Raw genomic sequence first — 14,184 nt, 5'->3', positions numbered from 1 at the left:
GCTCGATAAGATACAACAACTTGAGTACTTTTTAAATATAAATCCAAACTGGTTAATTTTTAAAATTACCGCCAATTACCGCCTCAATGTGACCAAAGCTCACTCCGTGTATTATTTTATGTCTCCGCCAAGCTGGGCACACTGCGACGGCGCGCTTCACAATCGAATTGTGTACATTTACATTGTTTTAAAACGTATTCAATCACTGATTAGCTGCATTATACTGGGAATGGAGTCGGTGAAACGCGGCTTCCTGCGCGCCTGCAAGAACCACAGCTGCCTCAGCTATCAGCTGATCGACGATATTCTGGCGCCGCTGTGTGCCAACCACAAGACTCCAAAGCCCGCCAGCAAGGAGGCGATAAGGGCACTGGTGGCGGAGATTAACGACACCATTAGTGACTTGGGCCAGTCGCTGGTCTTCATCAAGTATCCGATCATGGCCGAGGAGTACCTGGTGTACGCCAAGACGGACGCCACGCCAGATAGCGTCGCCAACACGGGTCTGACTGCTGAGGAGTGCCAGTACTTCTCCAAACTGCTGGACAAAATTGCCTCCGAGGAGGAATGTCACATCGCGTGGAATGCTGCCTACAACGATGTCATTCTACAGGCCACCTGGAAGCCGTTGAAGAAGAGCCGCATGCAGGAGCTGCTCCAGAAGTGGACCCAAATGGGCTACTTCATGGAGGTGGACGAGAGAATCTACCTGGGTCCACGCAGCCTCGTCGAGCTCAGTTTCTACTTGGGCTCCAATCACGGGGAAACCATCAAGAACTGCACGCTGTGCAAATGCCTGGTGTTGTGGGACATCCGCTGCGCGTCCTGCAACATCCAGTACCACCGCGAGTGCATCAAAACCTACCTACAGAGGCGCGATCTTTGCCCCTCGTGCGGCAACCTGTGGACAACTCCTATAAGACGCTCCACCGGTTAGTCAGCATATCCGTACCTGTACTAAAGTTTTGAAATTAGAACAAGCCGAGTTAGCGGTATTAACTAAATGAAGTTGAGCTTAAAAATAAACTATTTAAAACATCTTAATTAAAATTTTGAAACATCACTATGTATTTAATGCATCGAGAAGTATAAAATCCACACTTCAAATAACCGACATTAGAGAATGCCCAGTACAGTTTAGTAAAATTGGCCTTATGCAGTGTTCACTGTACTTGTAACTGTAATGATTCTTTTGATTCCTCTTCCTCATCCGATGACAATTTAATATGGCGCCAGCCAAACAGAAAGGTTTTAATGTTCGTCGAGATGAGTGTGTGTGACAGTCCCAATAAAAATTCCAAGCTAGACAAGAAGTCTCTGCCGCCCTTCAAAAAGGTGCGACGCGAAAATTGGAAGCAGGAGGCGGCCTACAAGGTGAGATGACAGGCCCCAAGCACTTTGACCACCTAAGTCCAGTTTCCTTACCGCACAGAGTGAAATAAGCAAGGGGCAGGAGGTGTCCTGTGTCGGCGAAAGGTTCATACCCAACCGATTTGAGCGGGAGAACATCGAGTTCAACCTGAATTACATTGGCAAGCTGAAGGAGCGAGATATCCTCGAAACGGTGAGCGCACGACTTCTGGCTGTATATTTTCCGTTTCCTAATTGATAGGGGCTTTTACAAACAGGGTCTGAACTTGACCGCCAGCTACTGGCGACAGAGCGGCTTCATATCGAACATCAACCGCACCTTTGGGATCCGGGAGCGCCGACTATTACAGTTTAGCAGCCAGCAAAGAACACGATCCGGGGTGGTGGATAGCGACTCCGCCGACTCGGACTGGCCATGTAATCCACGGGCGCGACCATACGCCATTCAGATTGCCACTCATGAGATGGCTGGGATCTGCAGTCCCGTCGACTACAATATGATGGATTGGTCATCCGGCGGCATGGTGGCCATGTCCTACGGCCAGGACATCATGCTGTGGCGCAATCTGGACGAGAGCACCATGGTCTTCAATGTCGAATCGCCCACGTCCATAAAGTTCTCGCCGGACGGCAAACAGCTGGCCATCGGCTGCATGGATAGAAACTACCCAGGTATAGTAGTCCGTAAACAGCCTTTACCTAAGCGCCCTAATCCTCCTCTTTCGTACAAGTGCTGGACCTCTGGGAGGTGAGGTCGCCTACGGAGTTCTTGGTCTCCTATCGCAAGCTGTTCCTTAAGTATATAGGCTACATAAGTTGCATTGAGTGGTCCCACGACGGCAAGGAGCTGATCTGCGGCACTCAGTGCGGCCTGATCTGCGTGCTTTCGATGCCCAAACTTAAGACGGTGATGCAGTTGCGCGAGCATCGACACACCGTGCAGAAAATGAAGTTCTCTCCCACCAATAAGTATTTCGCGTCCAGCGATACGAATGGCAAAATTGTCATCTTCGATGCCGAGCTAAAGGTTCGTCTACTGAAGCTGGGCGGCAAGTCCATGGTCTTTGACTGGCATCCGTGGACTGGAGAGGATTTAGCCGTTGGTAAGCCAGTGGCAGGTTAATAATCAGTATATTTGCAACAACAATAATTCCTCAATAGCGGAGCGGAGTCCAGCATCGATCTTCATCTTCAACATGCCGCGCCGTCAATTTGTGGCTTCGTACAGGCGCAGGGACCACAGAATAGTTATAAAGACACTAACATACAGCAAGATCACTGGCGAGTTGCTGGTCAACGTTATTCGGCGTGGTGAGGACTTTAATGGATCCCCAAAGGTCGCTAAAAATAATGTAGTCTGTTTTCTACAGATGGTTCGGACAATGCAGTGTTCGAAATTGTGGTCCTGGCCTCCTTAAACCGCGTTGTTGACTTGTTGTCCCATCAGGATCACGGCACCATCTTCCTGATGTGGAACCCGGATGGAACAAACATTGCCACCGGCGGACTGGACGACACCTTTTCGCTGTGGAACTTTTTTTCCACCCACAAGCGCGAGGCTATATTGAGGAGACAGGAGCAAAAGGCCAAGGATAAGTTTAGCTCCCTAAGCCTGTACAAAAGCATCCGGTAAACAGTGCAGAGATTCGTTAAGTGTTTATTATGTTATGTTTCTAGTTTTTTATTCAAACCAATTGTGCTTTTCATTATTTATTCAATTCAAATTACTTCCATAAAAACTCCATTCTGTTTAACTCTAAAATGAACATAAGAAGATGGGCTTCTCCACTCAAACTGAGGGTAAGAAAGTAAAAGTCCATTGTTCACCATGTTACAGCGTTGAAATTTGGTAACTAATCACTAGGCTACAAGTATGTAAAGATGTCTATGAAGTCACTGGCATCCTTGGCTTAATACCCGCTCTGTTTGGGTTTTGATTGGCCGATCTGGGAGTGCCCCTCCTGCTGGAAGAGGTACTCCGCGCAGGCCTCGGCATCCAGGCGGCGTTTCTCGAGAAGGTGCGGTTTGATGACAAGGCGATGGGTGGTGTAGATTAGAACAGTGGATCCGACACCGATGGCCATCAGACCAACGGTCGTTGTGGCGAAACTTTTGAGGCCGTTAATGAAACTCATCTGTGGGTGAGAATGGAATACAATTAAAATGTGAGTTTGGCCACCAGATTATGGTTTAGTATGCGGTCTAACTTTGTGGGTCCACTAGTTTCAGTTGCTGCTGGCGGCTGTTCTGCCTCGGGTTTGCCCTCGTTTTTGTACTTCAAAATCAATGGTTGCCAAATGTAAATACCGCCTAGCAGCCCAAGTGCCGTGACCACCATCAATTGCGGAACAGTGACACCTCGCGGACGACGAATTTGCATGGCACGTGCGAATCCTCTGGCTACTTATTTACTTCTCATTAAATGCACAAGTTTCCCTTGCCGGCTGCTGTTACATCAACGCACCATGAGATATGGTTTCAGATCAGCTGTTTTCTTTAGCCATCTCTTAGCAACACTGAATTCTATGCAAGTTGCCAGTGTTGCCAGATTATCTCCGGCACAACTTGAGCCTTTTTAAAATTGAAATTTATATTCATAGCTATTACTAAGTTAACCAGATTGGGTACTTTATTCGGACGTGAAAGAAACATATGTATGCAAACTTCCCTTTTGGGAACTGAAATGGGGAAAGGCGGATATTTTCCCAACGAACAATTCAAATTGCTTTCCTACATCAGACAGTTTTTTCAAATGAAACTTTTGGATATTTAAATAAAGGAATTATTATTCAAAGTTAATATGTATTCTTTCAATGCAGCCATGCAAATTCTCTGAGTGCACTTTTCTTCACTCGTATGACGTACGTATGCGTCTTCTTTGGGAGTCCCAACAAAAAAAAATACACACATGCGCAGCCGCGTCGACGCCAGAGGCGACTGCGGCGCAGGCAGCACTGCAGCAGAGAACGACGAGAGCGGCTTGAAGCTGGATTTTAAAATGGACAGCCCGCTCGGCGCGCCAGTCACTCTCAGTTGGAACGGCGCGTGAAACGGTTATCGCTCGCTCCACCGGCGCTCTCTCGCCGCTCGCCCCACCGAAGCCCGCATTTAACAGTTGTTTTGCTGCGAATAACAGGCGAAAGCAAAGATCCGAGGAAGATCAAGACGCAAAAGCACAGGGAAGCAAAGATGACAAAGATGGGCGGATATTTGGCAGTGATGCTGCTGTCGCTGTTTTTGAGTGCATTATCCACGGGCAACGCCAACTCCATACCGACGACCACAACGCCCCAGGGCGTATTTGAGACCCGTACGGACAAGCTGCCCGGTGGCGCTGCCAGTCTGCCCAGTGGAGCAGGTATCTACGACGACATAGATACCTTCGTGCCCTTCCGGAGCGACTCGCACGATCCGTTCTCATGGCACCTGCTCAAAACTGTGCTGCAGAACGAGACGGCCGAGAAGAACGTGATCATCTCGCCGTTCTCCGTGAAACTGGTGCTGGCCCTGCTGGCCGAGGCGGCCGGAGCCGGAACCCAGACGCAAGTGGAGCTGGCCAACACGCAGACAGACATTCGCTCGCAGAACAATGTGAGGGAGTTCTACCGCAAGACACTCAACTCGTTCAAGAAGGAGAACCAGCTCCACGAGACGCTCAGTGTGCGCACCAAGCTCTTCACGGACAGTTTCATTGAGACGCAACAGAAGTTCACGGCCACACTGAAACACTTCTACGACAGCGAAGTGGAGGCGCTGGACTTCACTAATCCCGAGGCGGCGGCAGATGCCATCAACGCCTGGGCCGCCAACATCACGCAGGGCAGACTCCAGCAGCTGGTGGCCCCGGACAACGTGCGCAGCAGCGTGATGTTGCTGACCAATCTTATCTACTTCAACGGTCTGTGGCGGCGGCAGTTCACCACCACATTCCAGGGTCCCTTTTACCACAGCATGGACTATTCGCGGGTAGAGTTCATGGAGCAGACCGACTTTTTCTACTACACCACTTCGGAGAAGCTGAAGGCGCAGATTCTGCGTCTGCCCTACAAGGGCAAGAACTCCATGTTCGTGCTGCTGCCCTACGCCTTGAATGGCATCCAGGACTTGGTGAAGAATCTGGAAAACGACGAGCTAAAGAGCGCTCAGTGGGCGATGGAAGAGGTGAAAGTGAAGGTGACGCTGCCTAAGTTCCACTTCGACTATCAGCAGAACCTCAAGGAGACGCTGCGCAGCCTGCGTGTGCGCGAAATCTTTGAAGACAGTGCATCACTGCCGGGATTAACACGCGGCGGTGATGTCGCCGGCAAGGTGAAGGTGTCCAACATCCTGCAGAAGGCCGGAATCGATGTGAACGAGAAGGGAACGGAAGCCTACGCTGCCACCGTCGTGGAGATCGAGAACAAATTCGGAGGCAGCACCCTCATCGAGGAATTCAATGTGAACCGGCCGTTTGTGTTCTTCATTGAGGAGGAGTCCACCGGGAACATATTGTTTGCCGGAAAAGTTCACTCACCTTCCACCCAGAACTAAGCCACTCAGGCGGTTTTATCTTTAAATATGCAATAAAAATACAAACGAATGAGAGTCTAAACCTTACTTTTATATCCAGCCGCAGAAGTCAGGCCATCCTTAGATGATGTGAAGTGTTGCAAGTGAACAGCTTTCCAATACATCTTGCTTTATCCCACACGAGAATCGAAGCGTTGCTCTTGACCCCCTTTCAGTAATCATGCGTTGCGACCATTACCCCAGCGAGCCTGCTCCCATCTATAGTCCGCCACATTCCGCTTGCTGATAACGCCACTGGTGCTGTCGTTAAATGTTTGTTTTTAAATTTATGCCTCGCCCCAGACATGCACGAACAATTGAAAGGAAAAGCCAGCAAGCAAGTGAGATGCAAATATCTGCTAACTCTGGGAATGTCCCACGAACGTAAAACCGGCAATATCCAATGGCGAGATCGATGGGTAGCCGTTTGCGCACATAGCCAGCGGCAAATAGAACCCATGACTCAGGGGGCTGAGATGTTGTTCAATTGGGAAATCTAAAGTTTGCTCAGCAAAGCCTGGTTCTGGTGATCTCTTGAACAAACAAAGAATCCAGCAAAGCTTGGGAATTTAGGCGCAGCTGGTGCCCGATTGTTATGCAACAACGAAATGTTACATCAACACTAGGAAAAGGAGCATTAAAAACGTCCTTGGAGATATGGTCTATATAACCTATCAGTTCAAAAGTTTTTGCTTGAAATATATATTATATTCGAAAAAATAGCCAACCTTTTATGTTTTATATTTGTTTTGATCTTACTGATTTTTCTGAATCGAAACTTAAGCCAGCTTATCCGTATAGAGGTGTTCCAGTGGAGAGGTGAATCAACATATTGTATATCCCAGACGTGATCAAGTGCATTGGTGACGTGCAAACAAAGTGTGCAATGTTTGCAGTCATAAAAACCCGTTTACAAATAATACGCGAAAGTGCATATTTGCTCTGCTTTCGAAAATCAGTCTGAGAATTCACTGCCTGACTCAGACTCCAGAGAAATACCAAGAAGGCGAGAACATAAAGCAGCTTATTAATAATAACATAACCCTAAAAGATTTAAACTCAGCACATCTGTAAACATATTAATCGGTCTCCTTGGATATTATCACGATTTTTGGAACTATAACCATATAGGTGTACCAAGTTGGCAGGAAATATATGAGGTGACTTTGCTGTCAGTCAAAGTGCAATTTATAAGGTATACTTTACGGGGACCCCACTGTACGATTGTATAATATAAATTTCAGATCAAATACGGTAATAGATATTCTAAATGAAGTGCTTAAATCACTTACCTCCGCTGTTGGGCAGCATAGCAATAGATGATTGGGTCTTGCTGTTGTTCTGATGGTGCAAATTCTGCTGTGGGGGCTGCTGATGGGACTGTTGGTAGTGCTGCTTGTACTGGGTTGCAAATTGCGGCTGGTTAGACTCAAAGGATTGGAAGTTTTGGGTATCAGCGAATCTCAAATTGGCATCTGCAGCAGTACGGCGATTGTTCAGGTTTGGTTGATGCTGCAGCGGCTGTCCATTCATAAGGTGACCAGAGGCTTGGTTGTTGCCACCGCCAGAGATCAAGGCATGGAGCAGCGCATTCGAGGCGGCATCTGGTCGGCCCTGGCGTTGCTGGGCACGGTTTAGATGTTGCTGCTGTGCCTGATGCTTGGCACCGCCATTAATGAGCTTCGAGGTCTGCTCCTCCATTTTTCGCTTCATTACAGCGTTTCGCATTATCACATTGGCATGCGCTTGCAAGTCCTCGTGCGACAGTTGATGTGGCGCCTGGGACTGGGGATTATGCTGTGGCTGCTGCCTGGCTGCAAGAGTCTGCTGGACAATGGCCAAGTTGTGGAGATTCTGCAACTGGCTGGCGATAACCGTGCTCGAGAGCATGTCCAGCTGCTGCTTGTGCTGCTGTTGCTGCTGCTGGGTGTTTGTGAACTGCAATACAGCCGTAATGGCCTCGCGATCCATGTCTGTCAAGCGTGGGTTGGCCAACTGCACCAGCAATCCGTGCTTGGATATTTCCCCTGGAAACAGAACAACCAGAGAAGCGTTGAAAGAAGTTCAATAAGGAATAAAAGAATAAAACTAATTTTTGCCCATCACTACCTTTAGTCAGACGGAGTAGTAGCAATTGGGTGTCGGCCCGGCCGAGGATTGCCTTCAGCTGGAGGCCCGCCAAAAAGGCAGTCTGTTGCTGCTGCTGCTGTATGATAACATGCTGCTTCTGTTGCTGCTGCTGGTACTGCTGTTGCTGCATTATGAAGTTGGAGATGGCGTCGTAGCCTACCACCTGCGACTGCGGTTTAGCCGCAGAGATTGAGCCAATTAGCTTCTGGAAGTTATCAGATTGCTTGTTGGCAGACTCGCCAGCATTGTTCAGCGAGTTTCGACGCCATTTGGCCTCCAGCTGATCCACCGAAGTCATCTGACCTATGTGACCCAACGATTTGGGCTGCTCCGGATTGTTGCCATGACCCTGGTTTATGGCCTGCTTGAAAAATTCGTTCAGCGAAGACGAGGAGGAGTTCCCCTCTCGGGCGAAGAACGACATAAATTTAGAATTATTCGTATTCGAATTATTCGATTGCTGATGAATTTGCTGAGGCTGCGTTTGTGGCGTCTGCTGATTAACATAACTGCTACCCTCGTGATTCGGTTGGCTTTGATTAAACGTATCAAACTGAAACGAACGTCCACTGCCTGAGCGTTTCTCCTCCTTTTGTTGCTGGTGCTCGACTGCCATAACATTGTTCATGTTTTCCACGTTATGATTATTGTTTGTGTCGTGTTTGGGCATATATTTACTTCGACCCACAGGCTCTGCATGCGTCCATTTGTACTTGTGGTCCACCTGAAGCGCGTTGAGATAAAGAGTTTTTGATTTACATATATTATGAATTGCGTCAAGGACTGACTTAGTATATGCTAACCTTTTGTTTTGGCGCTTCCCGCTCTATTTCACCTACTCCTTGGTTTTTGTTGCGCTCCCTTAGCATTTTCTCCTCGTCCTCATCAAAGCCGCACAGCTCTATAGTGTCCAGTCTGGACGTAGGACCACAGCTAAACCATTCCGGCTCTTCGTTCTGGTTCCTGTACCGCCGGTGATGCCTATCCTCGACGTCTCGTGACTTGGGCTTCGATACAACCAGGAATCCAGACATTACGCGTTTCACATAGTTCTCGTTGGCGCGACTTAAATCTTCGCTGGACTCGTTCGACAGCAGGGTGTCGTTCTCCGATCGATTGGTAGACATCCCCATCACAGGTGTGTTCGGTCGTCCTTGAGGCTGACTACTGATCTCCCCGTTGTCGAAGAACTGCAGAACCGTCATGTTCTTGCTGTTCTGGTGCTTCGAATTTACCTCCTCCATATGCTGCGTCTTGCCATTTTGATACAAGTGGTAGTCGTCGTCGTTGTAGCCCCACTTGGAATGGTTAAAACGACCGCTTCCAATGCGTCTTTGGTTAACAATTGCTGGATCCTGAAATTTTTGAAATAATCATCTTAAGTTTTCGTTTTTTAAATAAAAGTGTCTCGACTATCAGATACCTGTTCCTCAGCTAATCAATATAAGACTACAGTGAGTACTGTGAGTGACTACAATAAGATTACAGTGAGTACAGTATAGCTGAATAGACTGAGGAAACTGTTTGTGTTGATCACAATTAGGCATAAAGGTACCGGATAAAATATAAATATAATTATATTTCTTTAAGCATTAAACAGCCATCTCTATGGACGTCTTATCGACTCCCGCGCATCACTAGCGGCACACACAATCGCGCTCACACTATTTACACACCCATATCAGCACGGCCAGCTGAGTGGGAGAGATAAAGCTGATGGAAAATTCTTCGACTGAAAGGCGGAATGCGTGCCAAGCCAAACGGTCGCCTGCAGAGTGAGCAGAGTCGGAAGAGCGAAAAAAGAGAGGAATGCAGCTGAAAAAGCGCGCTTTGCTAAGCGAAAAACAGCTCAACTGGAATCGGGATAGGAATCGGATTCAGAATCAGAATCAGAATAGGTATAGCAATAGCAATACACCAGCATTAGGAACCGTAATCGCAACGCGGCAGGTTGACATTGCGCTTGTCCCGCGGAGCAGCGACCAAAGCCGTAGTAGACAGTGGTAGTCATAATCCGATCGGAGTGATACGAGCGCCAGTCTTTCGACACGATGCAGTTTGTGGCCAGTGGTAGGTGGAAAGGTGCAATGCACAGGGGTTCCATGCCTTTTTGATTCAGCTCTTATGGTGGATGGTCGAATGGTGCTCAACAAGTGGTTCCAAATCAATGGACTAACTCCCTCCCTCTCTCTCTATTAATCTTCAATAAAATCGAATGTCGTTGCAGAACACCCGCACCGACGTCTGAATCCGTTGAACGGACAATGGGTCCTGGTGTGCCCACATCGAACCCAACGCCCTTGGTCGGGTCAGCAGGAGAAGGCGCAGAAGAACGAGCTGCCCGAATTCGATCCCACCAATCCCCTGTGCCCTGGCGTCACCCGACCCAATGGAATTGTAAGCCTCTAACTAAGCCTCACAAATGTTTCAAGCGTTCTAATATGTATTTTGAATGACCAGCAAACTCCTAAATACGAGAGCACCTATGTGTTTGAAAACGACTTTCCGGCCCTAGTGGAGGTAGTGCCCGTTCCGCCCAACAGTGATGATCCCCTGTTCCAGATAGCTCCCGCCCGTGGCAACTGTCGGGTGATGTGCTTCCATCCCAAATCGAATCTGACTTTGCCCACGATGAGTGCAGCGGAAATCGCCGTTGTTATCGACGAGTAAGTGGTGGATTTATGGTTTATATCAGAAGGTACCCATAATAAACCCATTTTTTATCTCACTGCCTATCTAGATGGATCAGCCAGTTTAACGAGCTGAGCGCCAAGTACGCCTGGGTGCAGATATTCGAAAACAAGGGAGCCACCATGGGGTGCTCCAATCCCCACCCGCACTGCCAGATCTGGTCGTGCTCGTTCCTGCCCACGGAACCGCAGTTGAAGCAGGAGCGTTTGCGTGCCTACTACGCCACCAACGAGCGGCCCATGCTGGCCGACTATGTGGAGCGGGAGCTGCAGCGCCAGGAGCGGATTGTCATTGAGAATCCCGACTGGGTGGTGGTGGTGCCTTTCTGGGCCACTTGGCCCTTCGAAACCATGCTCATCTCGCGCAACAACAACAAGCGCATCAACGATCTTACCACTAAACAGCGATACAACTTGGCACTGACCATGAAGGAGCTGACCACCAAGTATGACAATCTGTTCCAGTGTTCGTTCCCCTACTCCATGGGCTGGCACGGAGCACCGACTGGACCGGAGCATGCGCACGCATCCAGTGCTCATTGGACCCTGCACGCCATCTACTATCCGCCGCTGCTACGTTCTGCCTCCGTGCGCAAGTTCATGGTGGGATTTGAACTGCTGGCCATGGCCCAGCGGGATCTGACTCCCGAGCAGGCGGCCCAAAGGTTGCGGGACGTCGATGGAAAGCGTCATTACCTGGAGAAGTGATTTCGCTCGAGTGTATTTGTACAATCAACACCAGCGAAAGCGGATGGTGACAATTGGCATACAATTCAATAAAAGGAAATAGTCTAAAACGACTGTAGTAATTACTTGCTACTTATTCGCAATCAGTTGTAAAAATGTTCTAGATTAGTGATTTGACTGTAGCAAGGGTCCAGCAAATGATCAGCATGATTGCCAAAGACCTCTGGAGGTCATGCAATGCAATCATTGATTTATCAGATAAGCGGAGGCATAATGCGACTTTGTGTTACCTAATAGAATAGTGCGCAAAGGTGCGCCCTTTTTCTGATGTATTCGTACAAATAAACTGAATTCTTAAATGGTGTTGGGCAAGTGAAGTAATGTAAGGGAAAAGGTGGAAAACGCCCAGTTCATAAAGAATTCTGATAAGGACCAAAACCCTATTCGGCATAAAAAGTAAGGGGTATCCAATAGACGAGGCATAGTCGCCCCCCTTTATATTAGTTATAATTATATGGAGGTTTAAATTCCCATAAAAAAGATTAGCAATTTCTATTCTGTATAGACATCATAGCATCAATATGCTTTGCTAGCGAATTGATTTAAAATAAGTGCTTACCTGGAACTCCGTTTGCGGCTGGGGCGGTTGGCTCTGAATGATGGACTCGTCGCTGATTAAGTGCGGCTTATTTTTGTTTTTGTAAAAGGCAGGCATGCACTCATTGTTGTTGGTCATGTTAGAGCTGTTTGTGATAGAGCGAGCCCGGAATCGTGTGCCGTCCGAGATGCGCCAAATATTCATACGACGCAGCCTTCCCTCCAACTCAATGTCGTCGCAGGTGGCGATCCGAGGCATCACAAAGCTCTCCTTAGACCTGTGCATCAGAGCATTGAACATTCCGTTGCGAATTTCCAGCAGGTGGGAGCGCGTATAGCTCTTGACCGGCTTGCTGCTGACCACCGGAGCAGCAGCAGGACGCACCGCCTTGGGGGCTCGCAGACTTCCTGGCTTGTGCGTGCCCGTGCTGGAAGGACGCTTCTGCTGCACCTGACGAGACTGCTGCTCCGGCACGGCCTCCTTGGTGGCCTGTTGCTTCCGCGGCGAATCGTGCTCCAGGTCGCAGCTAACGGCCGTGCAGGACAACATGCTGGAGGGTTGTGTGTAAGGTGTGGATGCTCGGGCCGAGAGCACTTGGAGTGCCAGACCCTCGTCCTCGTGCAGGTGCTTCGAGGAGCCAGGCATCGGAATGGCTTCCCGCGAAATGGATTCGAGGATTCGATTTTGCTTGGCCAGCAGTTGGATTATCTTAAAACGCCTTTCCATCGCCACAATCACGGCTGGCTTTTTGGTCTTCGGGTGCAGCATCATAGCCGTGGACGTGGAGGCCGACAGGGGCTCATCGCAAATCGTTTCTGGGTTGGAGCGTCTGGGTAACATCTCCATGGCCACCACCTTCTTGCTTTTGATGGAACGAGAAGACTGTTTGCCAAAATAAAAACAACATTGAAAAAACATCGTGATGTATATATGAGGATCTGTCTGTATTCGATGAAAAATAAATGCCGAATGTATCAATGGCAGGTCAAAGTTGCTTTAACTAAATTTTAAATGGCATATTTATCGAAGCTGCTCTAATTTGTTGTCCCCTTTACCTAGTATGGACTCCATCAAGCATTTAGAATATGTGGTAATTGAATTTAGACAACTATGGAGGTTTCTAGAAACAAGAAATATGCAATTTAAAATCTATATGGAATCGGACGACAGTGTGCACTGGTAATAATAACACAAAAACCAAAGTATGGAAATATTTAATAGACTAACCTCGGGGCTGGCCTTTTGCGTCCGCTTGTTGGCCTCCAGCTTGGTGATGGCCTTCTCCAGTGCGTCCTTCAGCTTGAAGGCGGGCAGCTTGAGGTAGCCCAGTCCGGTGGCCAGGAAAGCGCTGGTCGGCAGCGGAGGCGGTGGGGGCGGAGCGCAGGGATCCTCCCATTTCTCCGAGTTGGCCTCGTCATCGTCATGCTCCTGGCTGGCAGTCAGACCGGTGGCCTTGGTGGCCGCCGGAGCCTGGACGGGAGTTGGGGGCGGCGGCGGGGGCGGGTACTCGAACTTGGCCTTCTCGGCGGGGGTCATTACCTCATCCTGCTGATCTTCGGAGGGCAGCGCGAGCTGGTGATGCGGTGGCCGATCGGTTGCGCCCGCATTGGTGGCAATTTTCAGGGCGCCAGCGCCATTTTCTTGCTCAGCCTCGGCCATTTGCATTGCGCTTCGGTCGCGATGGCCATTAAATTCGATCGCCTCCTCTTTCACAGGTTCCATACTCACTACTTATCGATTTTTTGGTTAAAAATTAAAACGAACACTTTTGATCGGGTCAAAACTATTGAAATATATGAAAAATATTGAACGAAATCACGTTTAGCACAGGTTCGTTCGATCTTAGGATCCGTTATTCGGCTTTGCTTCGATGAGTAAGCAGGACAGGAATAGAGATAATACCGAAAGAATGCCAGACCGAATGGTGGGAGATAGAGAATGGGTTGGCCAGTGATGGTCAACACCAATTTGCGACAAATCAAGCTTTCGAATTGTTAAAATATTTGTCTAACCAAAAATTTTAGGAATTTATTATTAAAGCGCTTTCGACTTTTACTTTTTAAAACGACAAAGTTGCTGAAGCTGTAACGTGAAATCTTTGGAAACTAGTACATGTGTTTATTAAGATTTCTGTTATTTTAATAGCCGTTATTCTGTTAC

The 14,184-nt window shown here is 48.5% G+C and overlaps 6 protein-coding genes across 6 annotated transcripts; 4 read left to right on the top strand and 2 right to left on the bottom strand.

Annotated features, from left to right (window-relative positions):
* The first annotated feature begins 114 nt into the window (after positions 1 to 114).
* On the top strand, positions 115 to 1,030 carry LOC6540869 (non-structural maintenance of chromosomes element 1 homolog). The gene has a single exon (XM_001970018.3). It carries the CDS (start codon positions 119 to 121, stop codon positions 935 to 937), a length of 819 nt encoding a protein of 272 aa, XP_001970054.2. The 5' UTR covers positions 115 to 118; the 3' UTR covers positions 938 to 1,030.
* Positions 1,031 to 1,121: 91 nt separating this feature from the next.
* On the top strand, positions 1,122 to 3,129 carry LOC6541353 (protein cortex). Its single transcript, XM_001970017.3, has 6 exons — positions 1,122 to 1,374; positions 1,433 to 1,564; positions 1,629 to 2,043; positions 2,103 to 2,474; positions 2,533 to 2,682; positions 2,742 to 3,129. Exons 1-6 carry the CDS (start codon positions 1,255 to 1,257, stop codon positions 3,002 to 3,004), a joined length of 1,452 nt encoding a protein of 483 aa, XP_001970053.1. The 5' UTR covers positions 1,122 to 1,254; the 3' UTR covers positions 3,005 to 3,129.
* Positions 3,069 to 3,886, bottom strand: LOC26526111. Its single transcript, XM_015159965.2, has 2 exons — positions 3,579 to 3,886; positions 3,069 to 3,506 (listed from the first exon to the last, which is right to left on the bottom strand). Exon 2 carries the CDS (start codon positions 3,504 to 3,506, stop codon positions 3,282 to 3,284), a length of 225 nt encoding a protein of 74 aa, XP_015015451.1. The 5' UTR covers positions 3,579 to 3,886; the 3' UTR covers positions 3,069 to 3,281.
* LOC6542181 (protein cup) lies at positions 3,411 to 13,998 on the bottom strand. The gene is made up of 6 exons (XM_026979649.1): positions 13,252 to 13,998; positions 12,046 to 12,906; positions 8,853 to 9,404; positions 8,029 to 8,773; positions 7,212 to 7,946; positions 3,411 to 3,506 (listed from the first exon to the last, which is right to left on the bottom strand). The coding sequence occupies exons 1-6, from the start codon at positions 13,744 to 13,746 to the stop codon at positions 3,493 to 3,495; spliced, it is 3,402 nt and encodes a 1,133-aa protein (XP_026835450.1). The 5' UTR covers positions 13,747 to 13,998; the 3' UTR covers positions 3,411 to 3,492.
* Positions 4,376 to 5,962, top strand: LOC6541153 (serine protease inhibitor 27A). The gene has a single exon (XM_001970016.3). It carries the CDS (start codon positions 4,561 to 4,563, stop codon positions 5,899 to 5,901), a length of 1,341 nt encoding a protein of 446 aa, XP_001970052.1. The 5' UTR covers positions 4,376 to 4,560; the 3' UTR covers positions 5,902 to 5,962.
* LOC6543041 (probable galactose-1-phosphate uridylyltransferase) lies at positions 9,683 to 11,789 on the top strand. Its single transcript, XM_001970015.3, has 4 exons — positions 9,683 to 10,119; positions 10,277 to 10,446; positions 10,510 to 10,715; positions 10,790 to 11,789. The coding sequence occupies exons 1-4, from the start codon at positions 10,101 to 10,103 to the stop codon at positions 11,445 to 11,447; spliced, it is 1,053 nt and encodes a 350-aa protein (XP_001970051.1). The 5' UTR covers positions 9,683 to 10,100; the 3' UTR covers positions 11,448 to 11,789.
* Positions 13,999 to 14,184: the final 186 nt, after the last annotated feature.

The sequence above is a fragment of the Drosophila erecta genome, unplaced genomic scaffold, assembly GCF_003286155.1.
Source record: "Drosophila erecta strain 14021-0224.00,06,07 unplaced genomic scaffold, DereRS2 tig00000055-arrow-pilon, whole genome shotgun sequence".
In the NCBI taxonomy this organism is placed as follows: Eukaryota; Metazoa; Arthropoda; class Insecta; order Diptera; family Drosophilidae; genus Drosophila; species Drosophila erecta.
The sequence above is the reverse complement of the archived record's forward strand: the minus strand, read 5'-3'. Positions and strand labels throughout refer to the sequence as shown.

Coding starts and splice junctions, on each gene's coding strand:
- LOC26526111 (XM_015159965.2), bottom strand. CDS start 3,506: ATGAGTTTCATTAACGGCCTCAAAAGTTTCGCCACAACGACCGTTGGT.
- LOC6541353 (XM_001970017.3), top strand. CDS start 1,255: ATGTTCGTCGAGATGAGTGTGTGTGACAGTCCCAATAAAAATTCCAAG. Junction 1,565..1,628: donor AGCGAGATATCCTCGAAACG/GTGAGCGCACGA, acceptor TTTTACAAACAG/GGTCTGAACTTGACCGCCAG. Junction 2,683..2,741: donor GGTCAACGTTATTCGGCGTG/GTGAGGACTTTA, acceptor TGTTTTCTACAG/ATGGTTCGGACAATGCAGTG.
- LOC6540869 (XM_001970018.3), top strand. CDS start 119: ATGTCTCCGCCAAGCTGGGCACACTGCGACGGCGCGCTTCACAATCGA.
- LOC6542181 (XM_026979649.1), bottom strand. CDS start 13,746: ATGGAACCTGTGAAAGAGGAGGCGATCGAATTTAATGGCCATCGCGAC. Junction 9,405..12,045: donor AGCCGCAAACGGAGTTCCAG/GTAAGCACTTAT, acceptor CAAAAATTTCAG/GATCCAGCAATTGTTAACCA. Junction 8,774..8,852: donor GGGAAGCGCCAAAACAAAAG/GTTAGCATATAC, acceptor AACGCGCTTCAG/GTGGACCACAAGTACAAATG.
- LOC6543041 (XM_001970015.3), top strand. Junction 10,447..10,509: donor TCACCCGACCCAATGGAATT/GTAAGCCTCTAA, acceptor TTGAATGACCAG/CAAACTCCTAAATACGAGAG. Junction 10,716..10,789: donor ATCGCCGTTGTTATCGACGA/GTAAGTGGTGGA, acceptor CTGCCTATCTAG/ATGGATCAGCCAGTTTAACG.
- LOC6541153 (XM_001970016.3), top strand. CDS start 4,561: ATGACAAAGATGGGCGGATATTTGGCAGTGATGCTGCTGTCGCTGTTT.